Here is a 19,858-nt window from a genome sequence, read left to right as displayed (position 1 = left end):
GTTCCACCTCGATTACATACAGATCAGAACCATATAGCTGGGATATTGTTGGGTGCAGCGCAAAACTAAACTCATTCACTCACTCACTCACTCACTCACTCACTAGCACAAGCGTCATCAGAAACTGACACAGTGTTATAAATTCATATCACTGGTTTTAATAACAAAGAACTCAAAAAGATAGGCTTGAATGTGCATGATCTGAAGAGCATGACACAAGACTTTTCAAATGCAGTCCATGCTGTTGTTTGGCCATGCAGAATAATTTCATGAAGCAAAGCCCTTCAAATTTACAGTATTGACAAGACCCAAAGAAGTCTATCAGTTCCCAATAATGATAAATGACTGCAATAACCTGCTGCCAGTGACTGAGTGAGTAAGTGAGTGAGTGAGTGAGGTTCATCATAGCTTTTAGCAATATTATGGCAGGGACACCAAAAAAAGGCATCTCACACTGTACCCATGTGGGGAATCAAACCTTAGTCTTCGGCATGACAAGTGAACCCAACACTAAGCTACCCTATCGCCTGTTGACAAAGAATGTTGGTGTAGTGTCTATCTCAACAGTGCATACTGGCTCGGTTACTCATCAAACTGACGAGACATAGGAGGTCAATGAACTATTCTGATAAGACTTCCGACACGTCACAAGTCACGTATAACATTTAATTAAGGATTCGCAGGACATGAAGCATAACTATCTAAATCTTGCACTACATGACTTAAAGAAAAGCAGAGGTGAATAAAATATGAATGAAATATCATTCCTTACATTTCTTGTTAGAGGCACGCTTAGCCTCTGGAGAGATAATTTTAAAACAACTATCTCCATTTCTATTTAGAGGGATTTGTTTGTTGAGAGATGCTGTAAGAGAATTGGTCCCCAGCAGCCCATTCTTGTCTTAGAGGCAACTAGCAGGATCAGGTGGTCAGGCATGCTGAATTGGTTGACCATGTTGTCCATCTTATCCCAGCTGACTCATGTTCATGCTATTGATCACTAAATTGTCTGGTTTAAAATTGATTATTTACAGGCTGCTGCCATGTAGGTGGAATCAGATTGAGTGTACCTTTAACAAGGAAACAAAAAAGTCTATGTTTTTTCAGCACCCATGAGTTCCAAAACATTTTAAAAATTATTTTGCTTTTAATATTTCAGGTACTCTTATTTTCAGCCTTGTTTCTGTGCTGCCGCAAGAAAGCAACTTTTGACATGAACTCACTACAGCTGCATGTCTTATTAACACTAACTCAGCCGTATCATGCATATTCACTGAAGCCGAGTTCATTCTGAAAAGGATACCTTGGGTACTTAAGCAGAGCGATACTATGATGCATTTAATAATTTTTCATGTGGATTTGAACGAAAGCAACTTAAAATTATTAGGTGCTGGCAATATATTTCCACATATTTGTTACAAATACTCGGCTTATCTGAGCTCTGTACTTGCAAGCAGGGATTGATGGTGATTCAGTTTAGGGTCTGAAGCATTATAATGAATGTCTTCAGGTTACTGGTGTACTAACAGTTAACCAAACATAAAGATGTATGTGTCATGGTTGAAAGATGGAGATTTCCTTGATTACACACAATCTTAGTGATACCTGGCAGGAATCTGATGTGCACTCGGAAATATTCCAGGCATATGGCAGCGGTCTATAAATAATCGATTCTGGACCAGACAATCCTGGAATCAACAGCATGAGCATCGATCTACACAACTGAAGACATGAACTGTAATATTTTGATTATTTCCATGGTTTTGATTTTAAGATATGGTATCACTGTACAACTGACTGTCAGAAGGAAAGGAACAATTAGTGTTTGGGGTTTAACCCCTATCTGAACAGTATTTCGACTCTTACAACTAGCATGGGTTACTGCAGATCAGTTCTAACCTGGATCTTTACCGTATAAGAAATGAGACCCATAAAGGTCTCAGGGTAAAGGTCTTCAGCAACCCATGCTTGCCATAAAAGGCGACTATGCTTGTCATAAGAGGTGACTAATGGGATCGGTTGGTCAGGCTCGCTGACTTGGTTGACATGTGATCTGTTCCCAATTGCACAGATCGATACTCAGGTCTGGTCCAGACTCGATTATTTACAGACCGCTGATATATAGCTGGAATATTGCTGAGTGTGGCATAAAACTAATTCACTCACTCACTCATAAGTAGGATGAGTATCTTATCCGTCAGACTGTGTTTATAACTCAAATGAGCCACAGTCTAAGTAAACTTTAAGTCTCAGTAGTACTGTATTCATTACACACCGACAATGAATCAAACAAACTCTAGTAGGAAGTCATGTCAGGTAACCTGTGACCATCTAATCAAATGAAAGACAACCACACAACAGCCACTGTTAAAGAACAAATAAACTCACATTTTTTGTACTGTTTTAATATGAAAGACATGTGGTTAGTCTGAAGCGGAACACCTATTTCTTTTTAAAAATGTGTGGTTAATTAATACCGTGCGATTAAAAGTTGCCAAAAAGTCATCTGCATTTGCTCTCTATCCTGCCAAGGAAACCACAGACAGGTTACGTAACTCCAATGCCAAGGCACTGCAGCAAACCAGAGTGACATCATGTGAGATTTTCAGCTAGTTGTATATATAATGTGTAACAAGGTCATCAATTTGCTGATTTCTCGACGTCAACAAAGACATGCTGAATTATTATGTTGCTGTCAAATGCTCCCAGGTGTTGAATGATGCAAAGATTTCCAAAGAAACACTCAGTTCATGCTAAATATGTTGTTTGTGGAAGCCTGTATGTATTAAATCGGGTGGATGGACACCTACCTTGCTTTCAACATATAAGGTGCTATTTAGATTTGTTGTCATCCAGTTAAAGAAATTAAACAACTTGATTCTTCAGAGGCATTTAGAAGTTGGATAATATAATAAGACGAGTATATGGATGACAACTTCTTTTTATTGTCTAACACGAAGTTTCTGGGCTACTTCTTGCCCCTTCTTCACTTACTAGTTGTGGTAAATGATAGAGATAGACAGAGATTCTTTTACCATTGTCATGCTTAACATTATTTTCTATCTTTATGCTACTGAATGTTTGGCAAGATATCTAAACCACTTCGCTCCTTTTCATGAGTGTGACGTTTCAATGAAGATCCTTGTACCACTGTCAAGCAGGACATTGGTTTAAGAATCTGTATCAAAATGTCGCACATGCGAAATAAAATAACTTTTTGTGTCCATAAAGTTTTGTTCAATACAATAAAATATAGACTGGAGGAGACCAACCTTTCTGCAGAAGTTTGAGACTCCTCTAATTTTGAAGGATGCTGGGGCCTGGAGATTTTCCAGCTTCAGGTAGACCTCACAGCCAGTCTGTCTTGATATCGGACCACTCCGGACAGTGGGGGTCACATAATACAGTTGCTCATCTCCTGACATCCTCTGTAACAGGCAGAGTAGACACAAGCATAGATTAACACATAGTCTCTGAATATTCATAATTCTGAAAGTGACAAATAATCTTACTTAAATTGAAAAAGGAGCCTAAGTGAGTCTGGAGATTCAAAAGAAATGTATATGTGCTTCAGTTGGGACTTAAGCAATGCAGGGGGTTAGGGCATGTAGGGAAAATAATGTGGTTCTGGAACTGTGAGTGAGTGAACATGGTATTAGCAAAATTCTAGCAAAAAAAAGGAATAGGAATGCATAAATATTGAATACAGAAATTGGAATGCTTTAATACTGAGTCAAGAAATAAGAGTGTATGAAATGAGTAAAGAAAGAAGGAATGAATAGTGAATGGAGAAAGAAGAGCCTATGAATAGTGAATAAAGAAAGAGGAGTGCATGAATACAGAAAGAGTGCATGAATAGTGAATCAAGAAATTGGAGTGCATTATCAATGAGTCAAGAAATGAGTGTATGAAATGAGTAAAGAAAGAAGAAATGAATAGTGAATGGAGAAAGAAGAGCCTATGAATAGTGAATATAGAAAGAGGAGTGCATGAATAGTGAATCAAGAAATAGTGCTTGAATAGTGAATATACAAGAAGAGTGCATGAATAGTGAATCAAGAAATTGGAGTGTATGAGCAGCGAACATGGAAAGAGGAGAGCATGACTAATGAATAAAGAAAGAAGAAATGAATAGTGAATGGAGAAAGAAGAGCCTATGAATAGTGAATATAGAAAGAGGAGTGCATGAATAATGAATAAAGAAATAGTAGTGCACAGCAACCTTGGATGTTGGTTTACGCCACTCAGCAATATTCTAGCTATATGGCGGTTGTAACAAGTAGTCATAGTATCTCATACTACTATTATCTGTGCACTGCACATTACGTCACATGATCACATGATCAGTAGGTCATCTGCAACTTTTGCTGACTCATGCTGATAAACGTCACCGTGCTTCTACATTATTTAAATCATTAAATTTATATATGAGGCATCAAGTCTTTTGACAATCTTGAACAACTGTGGAAAATTCAGCCTCCAAAATTATAAAAACAGTTGGTTTTTTTTTCCAAATCGATCAAACCGATTATGTGTGCTCAGCATTTCAAACAGCAACTTCACTTCAGCCAGAAGTTCGGTCAGCATATATCACGGATTGTAAATTGCCCTTCACCACGTCATTTCATAAACTGGCCCTTTGTTATAGTGTGGACGGTAAAAATATTCGAGATAGACATCCAACTCAAGAACAGACAAATAAAGAGAAGCTTACGAGGTGCTAATCCAACGTTTATATCGCAACAATTCACCGCCAACCGAAGTCGTACAACGTGGAAAAAACGGAAGTTTACACTTTTAAAGCGCACCAAAAAGACTTCACTTCATTGGTCAATCTAAGTTTCATTTCGCCAATCAAACCTCACTTTACAAACTACAGTCCACGACAGTAAATCGGGGATTCCCCAGGTGATAGATTATTTATAGAAATCCCATTGCTCCTACCAAACAACCCAGCCGCATTCACTGCCTTGCCGCTTACAGCTAGTATCGCTCGCTCTACAATAGACTCCTCCAAATTCAGGAAAACCTATCTTTCTGGCATGTTTCCAGGTTCTTGCCGGGGAACAAAATTATGGGTAATTTTGTTATGCCGCCCGCTGGTCTACCAGACAAACCAATGTGGCTTGTCTACATATCTGCAACCCTAAGCCCAAATTGTAAGTTACAGATTTCAACCTGTCAGTGCTTGGCCACTGCAATCCATAAATATCTGTCAAGTGAATAACGATCCTCAAATATATGCCATTCACACATATGCGCATAAACTATAGCAAGAAACAGCCATAAAGCCTACGTTCTGCTGGCCTCGAAGACTCGGTGCTTATCTTCTGGAATGGTTCATTCATACGTAAAGCTCCGGACAGGGTCAGGATAGGGTGCGTGGAGTCTGTATCGATTCCTCTATCAGGCATCTATTTATTAAGTTTGAGTGGTTTCCTGACGAGCAAATACATCGTGGGACGGTCCGGGCTCTTGTCAGTGGACTGGTATATCTGTTATTGAAGTTCACAGGCATCGGTGACTGACATTATTCCTGTTTACATAGCCCTTATACCGAAATTGAGTGGAACTGGTTTCGCTCAGTTCCTGGCTTTAGAAATTCTTGGAACTTTGGTTCTTCCTTTCACGGACATGAAAGGCCGAGCTCTACACATTCAGGACCGCGGAAGTTTTTACAAAAGACTTGCGAATGATTAGAAAGGATTTCTTTTCTGTGGATATCACGCAAAAAATCATTCCAAACAGGCGCTTTCAGCAAGAATACATTGACTCCACCGCGATGGGTTGAGGATTAAAAAGCTGTATTTTCTCATGAGGAAATGTAGCACTGTTGTATCGTTGCGAATTGGGTTTTTAATCTGTTGGTTAAGCCACGCAATCAATACAACAGTACCGCACAACGCCCGTGTGTATGATACCAAGCCGTTGGTACAGGATATCGCTAATGACGGTTTTGTTAACGGAATTAGCAAACCGGAGTCGTGTGGAGAAGCTTTAATTCTGTGACACTTGTGGATTGCGTTCCAGATCCACGAAGAGATTAACAACAACGTCACAGCGTAACAACATCTAGCGCACAAAGAAGTGCTGCGTTATTCATCGTAATGTTAGTGCACATTCCTGAGGGAACTGATTCACATTATCTGTTGTACATTACGGTAAGTACCGATAGCAAGATAACAACATGGCTTAAGTTACATGTTGTAGATTCCATGTACTCTTATCCAGAGTGCACGTATTTTGTTGACGTGTGCAACGTCACTTGTTTACTGAATGCATGATTCATGTTTACTGAATGCATCATGTTTTTGTTTATCTATTACGAACCTTCATCTCTGAGTTATCAAGTTATTTTTGGGCATGGCAAACATTGTTGACACGTTTCCATGAAGTCAGTAAATTACTGTTACTCATCTGAAGATAATTTCATACTCTAAACAAACAAAAACATGCCAATATCATCTTAATAAATATTTTACCGTTACAGTGTTTGTAAATACACATATCAACACGCGTCCCTAGTACAAAACACTGTCAGGACAAGAAAAATATACACTGAAAAATTTGATTTTAGCATTTTACATTTCTTGACTTGAAAACAGTGACCGAAACTTTTCCCCAAAGAAAAGTAAAAGATCTATAAAACACACCGCCACAGTATTCTATTTTTGTCTGCTCATTTAGCTGGCCTCGAACATGGGCGTGTGCTTTTCTTTGCTCTACAGTTTTATTTCATTCACGTGGACAGATAACAGCTTAGCTGGATCACATCCAAACATTCCAAACGGCCTGCTGGGGGAAAGTATTTGTGTTTGTGTATATTTGCGAAAAGGCGAACTCTGTAGGTAATTGCGCAGCAGGCCCCTAAAACTTGTTTTGTATGCCATTTTCAAAACACCTCGAGGCGAAGTCCTGCTTAACCCTACGGATTGGAAACATGCACATTTGTAACCTCTGTGGATTTGAACCTTGTTTGTCAATTTGCATTTAAATTAGACTTTGTTGTATGAAACTACACGGCACGTCAGAACATTTTGCGTAATAAAAATGCCAGATAAAAAAACCTTCTGTACAACAATGTGAAAAGTGGCTAAAATGATAAAACGGAACAAGATTAGTCGCGGGTGATGGATCCCATTCCTTTGTCCTTTTAGGGATCCCACGTTGGTAGTATTTCGTCTCGTTTTTTTAACGTTTGTAATTTTTTTTATCAAATCCATTTCCGAAGTGTAAACTTTCTGTTAACCCTGAGTGACGTAACAGTTAACCATGAACTCAATACGTCGATTTTTTTATCAACGTTTCTCCCAAATATCACGAAAACATAAACGCCATTTGTGCAGCATTGTTAAAACAATATAATATATATTATTTGAAATCTTTCTGTGGACCCTGTGCTGATTTTTTAATTGCCAGCAATCATTTTCAAACTTATTGTTCGAAGTTTCTAATGGCCTTTGAAGAAATACTACAATTTACCTAAAATATATTCGACAACTAGACAAACTGATTGAAATGTGTTTGGACAAACACAATGCTTTCCTCATTAAACAAATCTATACTGAACAGTGTCCACGATCTATAGTCATCCAAACAAACAAAAAGTAAAATAAAGGGATAAAAAGTAAAATAAAAAAATTACCAAGGACAGAATGGGATTAGAATTCGCGACCATATTAATACTGAACAGCAAAAGAAACTCAGTTTTGGCTTTTTGTGAAGTTTTTAAATAGAATACATAGACATGAACGCATGCTTTTGTGAGATTACATTTTTTCGAAACGCGTTTCTTTTGCTATTCAGTATATGTGTGGGGGACGGAGATGTACATTGACATATACACAGTAATTATGTACATTTCCTGTGTCGTAATAAACACCACTGTACGATAACGTTTGGCCTTAGACTTTATTAACTACTGATTTGTGAGGACTACACGTAATTTTAAATATACATTCTAAGGCAAGCCCACTGCATGCAGCGTTCGAAATTAACGTCGGTCCTTTGGCCCGAAACCGACGGAAAACTACTCGGGCCTACAGCTTTTGTTTACTGCAGGTCCTTATGACGGACAGCTTTTCATCCGCGATAATTAACAGTATCATTTCCATGCTGAAATACAGGGCCTATTATCGTTAGAACCCACAGCTTTTTATGATTCTGGGCTTAGACGTTCGAAACTCTCTTAGCGCAAAGATGTTTACTTGGGAAAAGGCGAATGTAAGCGCAAAACACAACTTGGCAGAGCGATTTACGAGGGACCAAAATAATTGTTAAAACATGATAAAAATGTGACATAAACCCTATCTAAATAATGAAACATTTGAAATATGACATAAAATATACACATTATAAAAAGTGGGTCAAGTTACAAGGGGTAAAGGTTCAAAACGCATATTAGGACAGGTTCTGAAAGTGTCAAAGACAAATTTCTGGAAGTGTCAAAGACAAAGTTCTGAAAGTGTCAAAGACAAAGTTCTGGAAGTGTCAAAGTGTCACTAGCTCCGTGTTCCCTAAAATGCTAATAAACAACTGACTGGTTAACAGGTTATCTGTCCATGCTTCCGTGCTAACATTGATGAGATCCTTATGTTCTTTGTTCTAAATCCGACCGGTTTAATTATATGATTGGAGTCTGTATCAAATGCTGATGTGGGCGGGTAGCGCAGTGGTTAAACCGTTCGCAGGTCACCCCGAAGAACCGGTTGGATGTCCCACATGGACCCAGTGTATGAAGCCCATTTCTGATGTTCCCTGCCATATTATTGCCGGAATATTGCTAGAAGCGGCGTAAAATTAAATTCACTTATTCAAATGCAGATGTCGACAGGTATGTGCGAGAAAGTGACTTGTCTTGTCATTCTGGGACACACATCACAAACACATGCAAAACTGTTTAACTGGCTTTGTCCAACAGTTGTCGATTAACCTGTACATGCAAACCTGTACATGTCAACATTGAGCGAAATAGTTACCCAGTTAGGCTAACTATGTCTAAAAGTTACAAGCCAACACGCTAATTTCCTAGACCGAAATCAGAATGTAGAAAGTAAGTAAAAGTCAACAGAAATAGATGAGACTGAAATGCAGGCATGACTGATGAATAATAAAACATCTCTCTCTCTCTCTCTCTCTCTCGCTCTCTCTCTCTCTCTCTCGCTCTCTCTCTCGCTCTCCCTCTCTCTCTCTCTCTCCCTCTCTCTTAAACCTAACAGAAACGAAAGACGAAATTCAATCTCCTACAGAACTGTGCTCGGTTTATGATACGACTGTGACTATGCCATTAGTCTGAATCTATGGCAAATGGCGACCTCATGTTCCCGGGAAACAGATTAGATAACTCCCGCACGAACAGGCGTGATGTAGATTATAGGTGAATGACAGTTCACTGGATCCCGCTAACTTATCAACACAAACATGAAACACTCCATCTCTTCAGTAGTGCAGTAGTGCAACCTGAATCGGTTAATCCTACAGGTGCCGACGTCACAGCACCGCTTGCATCTGCTACCCTTATAGGTGTCGACCTGCCAGCACTTCTTGCATCTGTTACTCTTATAGGTGACGACCTTGCATCACTACTGCATCTGTTACTCAGCACATTTGCATACTCTTATTGGTGTCGACCTAGCAGTACTGCCTGCATCTTTTATCCTGTAGATGTCACATTTTTCCATTTCGAGACAGGCTTTTATGAATTATTTTCATTGCATATATTTTATTAACGTTTTAAATTGATATTTCTTATAAATATAAAAGACTAAAGTTATATGGCTAATTTGATGAATGTGATTGCATCTATCCCAGTCTGTAATACAGATCCTGATTCACATCCCAGATTCACAAAATGTAATTTTTAAAAATAATGAATACTTTTTCTCTGGTGATACATCTATGTATCCGAAATGGGATCTATCGACATTAGCAAAACCCACTCAAACCCATCCATTCGTCGTGCAAATGACGTTAGTGCCAAATCCGGTTTTGCACGTGCAGTTGATCACGTGATCTTCGCATCGACGTTTTCTTCATTTGCACGTGTTTGCATTGGCCTCAAGAATTGAAAAAAACCCACACTTTTAAACCACAGTTCTAACGGTACTTGAAATGCCACGATTGTCAAATGTGCAACATGAACGTGCCGTTGTCATGTTGCAAGCGGGAAGATCAGTTATTGACGTCGCAAGTGCAATGGGATGCAGCCGCCCTACTGTATATGACTTGTGAGGTCGTCTACAACAAACTGGCACCACTTCTGATCGCCCAAGGTCGGGCAGTCCACGTATGACGTCACGAGCAGAAAACCGTCAAATCGTCCTATGTCACCTACGAGACAGATTTCTGCCGGCTACACAAACAGCGCTGAGATGTTTAGAGGTCGACTGTCCCCATAGACCATTCGAAATCGGTTGCGGGCTGCCAATCTCCATTCGATTTTTTTATTCTTGTGACATTCTGTATACCCATGTTTTGGAACGGCAGTGTAGCCTAATGGAACTGATTGTGGCACTGTCAGTGTGTCGAGTACATCACCCAGACATCAGCAATGCAATAATAACAATTTAACCATCTTACCATCTTTTGTTCTTTTATAATGCCCTGAAGAAAGAATGTGAAGTTTCTTTTTTGACTCAGTATATATATCTAAGAAAGGCTATGCAAGTTTCTGGATTATGCGGCAAGTCTACATTTCCACTGTTTCAGGAGAAAGTCTTAAGGTTCCTTTTCATTATATTTCAATTTTTTATCATCAACAGTTTTGTGTAAAATAAGCTCATTCTAGAGACTACATCTTTCCCACATCCGACGGTTTCCATAGATTCACATGGCTTTTCCAAAATCATTCATATTTCAGTACGAACTAACACGCCCGTTGTTGCAAACTGCAGCCCTGTGTAATTGCGGCCGGGTCTGTTCATATAATCGATAGCACGAGAACAACCGTTAGAATGACAGACATTGAAAGTGCTACGTCAATACCAGCAAAACCCAAAACCCTGTTAGTTATATGTGGCACAGTTGGATCCAATTATATATGTAAATATCATATTCTCGTTTTATAAATCACTGTCTCGAATATAGAAAGGTGTGGTAGATTACGACGGTAACAGCACAGACGAAATGACGTAGTTTGACGTTTGATTGACGTCCCTCTATAATCAAAGCAGGTATCATCTTATTGATATTGGTGTATTACCGTTGTAAAATTGTTACATTACTGACCCAAAGAAATTTGAGACTTGAATTAGAAATTTGAAAGAAGAGAAATGACGCACATGAACAGAATCTGGCTTGAAATTTGGATGAATGCATGTGGAGAATGACGTCGAGTGTGACGCCATTTCGACTGTTTAGTATATGTTATGTATCTATATAAGACACGCTTATAATGAAACGGACGAATAGGGCTGTGCATTGGCAAATAAACTGTATTACCGTGTACGTATTGCGATAAGTATTGCGAAATATCGGGGACTTCAGCGCTTGGCAGTGACTCTTTTATGCATCTGAATCCTACTTTCAACATTTTAGTTCCTGAACATATATGTTATGGCTCTGATAAAAGCAATCCACGGTTTCATAGCCATGGATTCTACTTTGTACATGCAGTTTTTAGTATTACAGTATGCCGTTTACATACAATCCAGACTACAACAGATTTTATATAAGTAACAATGTGCCGAGAATATACATGAAAGCTAATTAGCTGATAATTATATGGAGATGGATAGTAACAGTAACGAAGGCATCTTTTTAAAAATATACATAATCCTTTTATAACGGTAAAACATGTTTCATTTAGAAGAGCACGGAATTTTTCTTTCGATGGGAAAATGTGATGCTGACTTGATATAAATTCTTGTCTGAACTATCTATAAAATGGACGTATTATTTAATGATATTTAACTTCCATGAGATTCAAATTACATTTCTTGATCTACAAGGTGATTAATTCTGAATAAACAATATCGTAGACACGATGATGAGATTCTGTTTATCATCCAAAGTCATTCTTCATTAGTTTTAATTGAAAATGTACATCACCGAACACAGTGCTGACATTAGATTTGCAGTGCAACGATGTCATAGCATTGTGACGTTAACAATTTCATGACGTCATAGCATTGTCAGGGCACTATACAAAGTCTACTGTCTAAACCACATCTCCTAGGAGTTATCGTCTGATTTCACCTAAGCGATATCACCTGTGGAAAACGGTTTGGGATGATAAATGATCGTTATAACCCAATATACCGGTTTTCAAAAATGTTGCAATAAGTATCGTTTGAAAAGCGTATTGCGATATACGGCATAGCGGTAATACAGTGCAATCCTATGGCTGCTGACGAAAGTAATTATATCGAACAGTTCTATATTTTAGAAAATGCTTATCAGTTAATTAGGTTATCTAGAGTCATTTGGTCACCTTTTTTATTGACGTTCTAGAAATTCATCTGTAAAATTAGGCATATAAAACTGTACAGAGAGAATGTTCTGATGTACATGATTTAACGACTTTCAGATGTCGACCTTTATACTTTTATAAAACTAGAGTGATAGCGATGCCGAAATCGACATCGAAACGTCACCGAGAGCAGCAACAATATGTTGTTATTAATATTTTCTTGAATAAATGTAGACTATTATGTAGTCATTAGGTATATGACGTTGTAAGAGCGTTTGCTATGACGTCACTTCCTTTACCCTTGCCTTTCCTTGTTAGCACATGGGGCTCGTACCTCAATAGTATGTTAGCCAACACATCAGGTTATCACCCGAATAGTATGTTAGCGGACACATCGGGTTACCACATTATCCCAGTATTATGTAAACGGACACATCAGGTTACCACATTATCCCAGTATTATGTAAACGGACACATCGGGTTACCACATTATCCCAGTATTATGTAAACGGACACATCAGGTTACCACATTATCCCAGTATTATGTAAACGGACACATCGGGTTACCACATTATCCCAGTATTATGTAAACGGACACATCGGGTTACCACATTATCTCAGTATTATGTAAACGGACACATCGGGTTACCACATTATCTCAGTATTATGTAAACGGACACATCGGGTTACAATCCGAATGTAGGATGCTATTTCCATCCCTAACTCCCTGTAGGGCACAAATACTTTCCCGAAATGATATTTGTTAATTGTATTCGTGGATCTGTAGCAGATTACAGGCTTTCACCATCTAAACCTGGACTTCCGGTCTGTGGTGGCTTTAAGCAGAGGACCACTCGGCTGGTGAAAACATGTCCACCCTACCGCTGCTATGTAGGAATTTCGTTAATGATAACACGGAAGGTCTGGTCTGTACCAACCCTTGCTTGCCGTAAGATGCGACCTCAGGAATCGGATGGTCAGGTTCGGTGATTTGGTTGACACATACTGCCGTATCCCAAATTGATAGACCGATGTTAATGATATCAGTCACAGGATCGTCTGGCCTAGACTCGCCATTTTACGTACCGCCACCATTTAGCTGGAATAGCCGCTGAAGGCAGCGTTAAAGACAAACAAAGGGACAAGGAAATGGGCAAACAAACCGTTTTAAGCGCGGAGTATATCAAGTTTGTCAACACATTCCATGGCTGCAAGATGGGTTTGTGAAACGGGTACGAGGTATTGTGACATACGCGTTGAGCGCAGTAGTTCTGGACAACCCCACAGAGGCCTAACGAGATCCCGCGTCTGACTCGTTAACTGAACTGATAGATGTCGTGGTAATACAAACTGCGTTGATCGATACTCACGATGTCAATTACTGGATTGTCTGGTTCAGAAATGGTAATAATATGACCTTCATATATAAACGTGCAAACCCAAATAGATAAATACAGACAAACACATACATCACGCACGCACTCTCTCTCTCTCTCTCCCAGCCTCCCCCGCCACCCCCGTCTCTCTCTCTTATACCCCTCCTTCCCCGTGTGTGCGTGCGTGTGTGCGTGCGTGTGTGCGCGTGCGCTCGCCTGTGTGGTTGCAGTATTGTTTAAACAAAATGGACGGACACAAACAATGACAACGTATGGCGTTCACGCAGTTAATAGCAGCAAATATGTTTTACTTGACGTCAGCGACACGCGCAGCCATTAGTCTTTAAGCTGACCTTTTCAAAGTCGACGATGTCACGTCACTAAGCGCATCAATAAACACGTTAAAAAAGATATATCAAATGTATTAAAACATTAAACTCCTCAAAAGCACCGTCAGTTGAATCAACCATGAAAGAATGGCGTTATTAGTGACTGACGTCCATGTACGTTACGCGATAAGCACCCACGCAGTTACAATATGAGGAGGATTTATGGTGTGTCAGGAATATCATGAACCTCAATATATCAGGACAGTCTGTTGCCAAAGGCTAGAAATAGTCATATTATGTTTTATCAAGTAATTTCATCAGATTTGGTACCGATGGGTCCAGGTTTAGTGGAAATGCCAAGCTACCCTGACTCAACTGAAGAGAGAGGGTTGGAGATACCAAACTCTCTGGTAAAGATCGGCTCTGTGTGATAATAGACAGCTAATAATTGCGCTGTGGTAGCGACGTGATGTGATGAGCTCAATTTAGCTCCTTCGTGATGAATAGCGAGTAAGTTTGGTTTAGCCCGCTTTGAACAGAATTTCAGATATATCGCGACAGGGCGCCATATTAGAGGAAGAAAACGCCAAGTAATGCTGGGCAAACATATGTACAAAACCATGCTGGGCAAACATATGAACAAAAACAAGCTGGGCAAACATACGTACAAAACCATGCTGGGCAAACGTACCTACAAAACCATACTGGGCAAACATACCTACAAAACCATGCTGGGCAAACGAAGGAAAAGAAGCGGCATGCTGGCTAAAGGTGGTTTAAGCCAATGGTGGACGAACAAACAGATAAACTCATGGTGCGCAAGCCATAATATATAGCTGTGCTGGGCAAACAAGAAATATATACCTGTACTGGGCAAACAATAATATATACCTGTGCTGGGCAAACAATAATACATAGCTATGTTGGGCAAACACAAATATATACCTGTGTTGGGCAAACAAATATATATACCTGTGCTGGGAAAACAAAAATATATACCTGTGCTGATTAAACAAACAGATAAAACTCATGATAGGTGAACAAACATAAATACCCATGTTGGGAAAACTAAATTTTAACTCATGCTGGGAAAACTAAGTTATGAACTCATGCTAGGCAAACAAGCATACAAACCAATACTGGAAAATGAAGCTTGTAGTGTTCTGAAGATGTGATAAAAAGTGATAACACTTATTGTTTTTGATCGAATGCAGTTTATTTCCCAACATTTTAAGTCTTCGACGTTAACCGTTTTGATTGGGCCACAGTCTTCCTGCTGGCAAACAATGGTCATATTCAGACTGAACCTGGGATTTGAACCCACGATAACTGAAAAAGTACCAAACATCGAACAAATATAATGCGAGAGTACAAAGTAAAAGAAAAAAAGGAAAGAGAGAAAATGAGAAGACATTTCATTTCGATGACAGTGATGGTACATTGATCATAATAAATAAAACCCAGCTCTGCTGAGAGTTGAGAGACTGACGTTTAGAGACACGGAAAGTTCAGAAGGTTATGTATTCATACATACACATATAAAAATTATCCATATAAGATATTTATACATCTGTCTTTGTGTGCAGGTCCTTGACAGTCTCACACGAGTTTCTGTTATCATATTTGTGATAGACAGATTTCAGTTAATGGTCCTTGATGGTCCTCAGTTATAACATAGATATTAATAGCAGAAAGAAACTGTTGTATTTTTTTTAACAGAACTATCGACAAAAGAAAATAAATATTGTTCAGACCAACTCTTGCAAAATCTACACACTCATTTCGTGAATGAGAAGAGACACATGTGTTCTCGTCGTTACCCTCTTTGTTGAAATATCGGGCAACATGAAGCCGAACATCAGACAGACAATCCCACCATTGTCAAGATCACAAACAACACCAACGATCACGAGCCCACAATACGTGAAGTCAGCCTTCTGAAGCCATATGTATCATTACCACCTCTTGACGTCTCTGTTTCCGGTTCCAAGGGATGTATTAATGTGTTCACACTTGACAACTGGATATAGCGCTGGCGATAAACACAACACGTACGACATGACTATTAGAAGAGCTCAATGTTTAAGAATATTTCAGAGCGTATCATAAGATCCTGTCTAAAAGTTACAGCACTCAAGAAGGCATCAGTGAAACTTTCAACATGTTAATACAAGACACCTGATATGACTGAATGAGTTTAGTTTTACGCCGCACTCAGCAATATTCCAGTTATGTGACGGTGGTCTGTAAATAATCGAGTCTGGACCAGACAATCCAGTGACCAATAGCATGAGCATCGATCTGTGCAACTGGGAACCGATGACATGTGTCAACCAAGTGAGAGAGCCTGACCACCCGATCCCGTTAGTCGCCTCTTATGACAATCATAGTCGTCTTTTCTGGCAACCATGGGTTGCTGGAGGCTTATTCCACCCCGGGACCTTTACGGCTTCACTTGATATGAATGTGCAACTTCTTCATTATTTGCATACGACATTTCTGAGCTAATACTTGCTCCTTCATCAGGTGAATGAAGGTGAATGAATGCCCATCAACATGTTGTATGGTGCATATTCCTTCTTTTACTTAAGTGAAAGGCGACGCTGTCGACGTCACTTGCTTGACAAAGATCGCGACATTAGAATTTGTGTCCAAACGTCGCCTTTCACAGAATAGCCATATAATAATGATCTTCATTCTTCGTCAACTCAACTTCTAAAATGCCCGTCAAAGAAGACTGACAAATGTGGCCAATAATAATGTTGTAATCAATTACATTTAATGATATGCATTATCAATCATCTTTAATGACGTGTATCTTTTCAGGCAAATAATTGTATAACAAATGCTTATTCATGATTTAGTCCGAATAGTACATTCGGCTCTGCTTTTAAAAGGTATTCTTGATGGACGTGGACAGGGCTTTGTCGGTTCTAGTTGCATGTGTTTGGGGGTGGTTGGGGTTGGCATTCTCGCCCTCGCGAACACCTGCTGTCATCACTGTCTTATAGGGACTTAGGCATATGTCCTACATTACACCATTAAACAAACCGTGTATGTCACTTGCCTATATGGCATCATATGACCATGGTCAGTATGTCCCATGAGAAGACACGGGTTCGATTCCCACATGGGTACCATCTGCAAGTCCCCTTTATGGTGTCCCCCGCCGTGATATTGCTGGAGTATTGCTAAAAGCAGTGTAAAAGAATAACCATTCACTCACTCAGCGTTACTTGTAAAGGTATAACGGGAAGGGCGAGGATCTGAAGATTGTTTATTAGGAACGGGAAAACTCAGGAATTCTAATTCATGCTGATCAATATGAAGTGCATTTATGGGCTTTTCGAATTAAAAAATGTGTTACTTTGCTTTTTATCAGAACACTCTCGATCCAGTTCATGATCTGCGGTTTTTAAAATCCACCCAACTATCATGTTGACAGTCAGTTTCATTTCTAATTCTGTAGATGGTACTAGACTGGTAATATCTATTGCCATCTAGTAACAAAAATATTAATGAGAAAGTTATTACCAAAACATACTAGTCATTGGCACAGCAAAGAATTGATGCTTGAAGAGCATTAGTGGTGGAGTGTTCTTTTATGCTTTGCGCAGTTGAATAAACAGCAGAGAATATATACTCCTGGCGTAATGTACATTTTACTGCTGTACGTGACACAAGCTGTGACAACACCATCAGCGCGGAAACACACCGAAGAATAACGCTCACGAAGCGAACGTATCGAGTTATTAATGACCGACTGTTGCATTGATTTTTCTTTAAAATTCCTTTCTTGCTTTCGCTTACCCATTTATAAGATCATCCCTCGTGCTTAAGGCAAAACTGCAATCTAATAAGTGTCTTCATTTTTTTTGCAGTGACGACTGTCGTTCAGAACACGCGGTGTGCATCAACAATTCAAGACCTTATATTACACTGGATTCTGAAGAGGAGGTGGTTTTAAATGATTTCGAGTCGATGTACGACTGACCCGAAGATTGGAATTGTTTTGTATCGACAGTGCTTACGGTTTAGACCTGAAGTGGGTACAATATAAAGTGGATTATAAATAGAGCCGGAAATCATATTTTTAAGAACTTGATGTCTGATTCTTCTATCATTGCTTGAAAGTGTGATGGAAGAAGTAAATATTGTGTAAAATATCAAAACTAATACAGTACATTGTTAGTAGTGACGTTTGAAGACATCACTATGGCAAAAACGCAGTTGTCGTCTGCTCCAGATAAAGAAAAGGCCGGACAACGTGACAGTTTTGTAGCCACACCCGCGCGTGAAAGGTCAAGGACACCTTCTGGCAGAGACAGAGTTATCGCCCCTGTAGACCTTATGTTGATCCCGCCTGCAGGATGGAACGAAAACCAGAAAAATCGACGGCGGAGCACCATTCACTCTTATACCCTTCAGCATTACCAAGCTCTTCCCAAGGACGCCCAAACTCTGAAAAAGGTTAAGGAAATGACATCCGGAAAAGCCATGAAGAACATACTTGCCCTCAGTGTTGCATTTATGTTTATTTTCACTGCATTTGTTTCGCTACAGAGCCTTCAGAGCTCTTTACACCCTGGTGGAGTGGGAGTAGTCTCCCTTAGTTGTGTTTACGGAACGACCGTTCTGTCGTGCCTCGTGGCCCCTTGGCTCATAAACAGAATGTCCACGAAATGGACAATGGTCGTAGCTTTTGTAATGTTCACTGGTTACTTCTCAGCGAACTTTTATCCTATGCATGAAGTTCTTATCCCACTCGGAATAGGACTCGGACTCCTTGCGGGTCCTTTGTGGAGTGCGCAAGCGACATACATTACGACACTGGCCTTGACACATGCGCAGCACGAGAAAATCGTAGAACCAGACGGGTTCATCAACAAATATATGGGAATTTTCCTCGGCTTTTATCGAAGCAGTTTGATCTGGGGGAACATGATTTCTGCTTTCGTCTTGTCGAGCAATTCTACCCTTGAGTATCAAAAATACACCTTCAACAGCACGCATACGAGTGAAATTTGTGGAGCTCGTGACTGTCATATTTACGACTCCGCCGACGGTACGTACAACAATGACTACAGTCGCCTGGAGGGTTCGATCCCGGATTCTACACGTTACATGCTGTTGAGCATTTACCTTGGGTGCGGCATTATGGGGATTGTGATTCTTGTGGCGCTTGTGGATAAAAGCAATGTCGGAAAGCAGGATGCGGACCCCGAGTTTTCCCTGTCGTCCAAAGAGCTGTTTTTGTCGACATTGAAGATGTTTAAGGATTCAAAGTGTGTGCTGCTTATTCCCCTTGTGATGTTCGTCGGGCTGGAACAGGGATTCATGTTTGGGGACTTCACTAAGGTAAGCTCATTAATTATTTGTGGCCATGTAAATTTTGGGATTGCTTTTGGGATCATCTTTTATATACTGAGACAAATAAAAAAGGAACACAGGAAACCTCACGTGTTCATTTATTACGCTACAGTTTGTATTACGCTACAGTTTTCACCATCAGCTTTGAATTGTGTGTGGAAATCTGAGAAATAAATTAAGGAACAATGCTGTGAAGAGGCGTTCTCTTATTTGTTTCCCTCAGTATATTTAAGAGGTCGGGTTGGAGGAATTATGCGTTATATTTGCTGTATCAAAGAATCTGATTATTTAGTGAGCACCACCGATATATATATATATCTGTGTGTGTGTGTGTGTGTGTGTTCTGTATGCAATGTAAAAATAAGTTTAGATAT

General features: G+C 39.6%; 2 protein-coding genes across 2 annotated transcripts in view; one reads left to right on the top strand and one right to left on the bottom strand.

Moving 5' to 3' along the window:
- LOC137297614 (serine dehydratase-like) overlaps positions 1-4,791 on the bottom strand; it is a 31,453-nt gene extending 26,662 nt beyond the window's left edge. Inside the window, exons 1-2 of the mRNA XM_067829488.1 lie at positions 4,715-4,791; positions 3,273-3,428 (exon numbers count right to left, since the gene is read on the bottom strand). Coding sequence (XP_067685589.1) covers positions 3,273-3,425 — 153 coding nt within the window. The 5' untranslated portion in view covers positions 3,426-3,428; positions 4,715-4,791. The remainder of the gene's footprint in view (positions 1-3,272; positions 3,429-4,714) is intronic.
- A 626-nt stretch (positions 4,792-5,417) lies between these two features.
- Positions 5,418-19,858, top strand: part of LOC137297609 (protein unc-93 homolog A-like) — a 91,301-nt gene continuing 76,860 nt past the window's right edge. Inside the window, exons 1-2 of the mRNA XM_067829474.1 lie at positions 5,418-6,161; positions 17,996-19,472. Of these exons, the coding sequence (XP_067685575.1) occupies positions 18,330-19,472 (1,143 nt within the window). The 5' untranslated portion in view covers positions 5,418-6,161; positions 17,996-18,329. The remainder of the gene's footprint in view (positions 6,162-17,995; positions 19,473-19,858) is intronic.

The sequence above is a fragment of the Haliotis asinina genome, chromosome 1 (genome assembly GCF_037392515.1).
Source record: "Haliotis asinina isolate JCU_RB_2024 chromosome 1, JCU_Hal_asi_v2, whole genome shotgun sequence".
NCBI classification, from domain to species: Eukaryota; Metazoa; Mollusca; class Gastropoda; order Lepetellida; family Haliotidae; genus Haliotis; species Haliotis asinina.
This window is presented reverse-complemented; position numbering and strand designations above follow the sequence as displayed.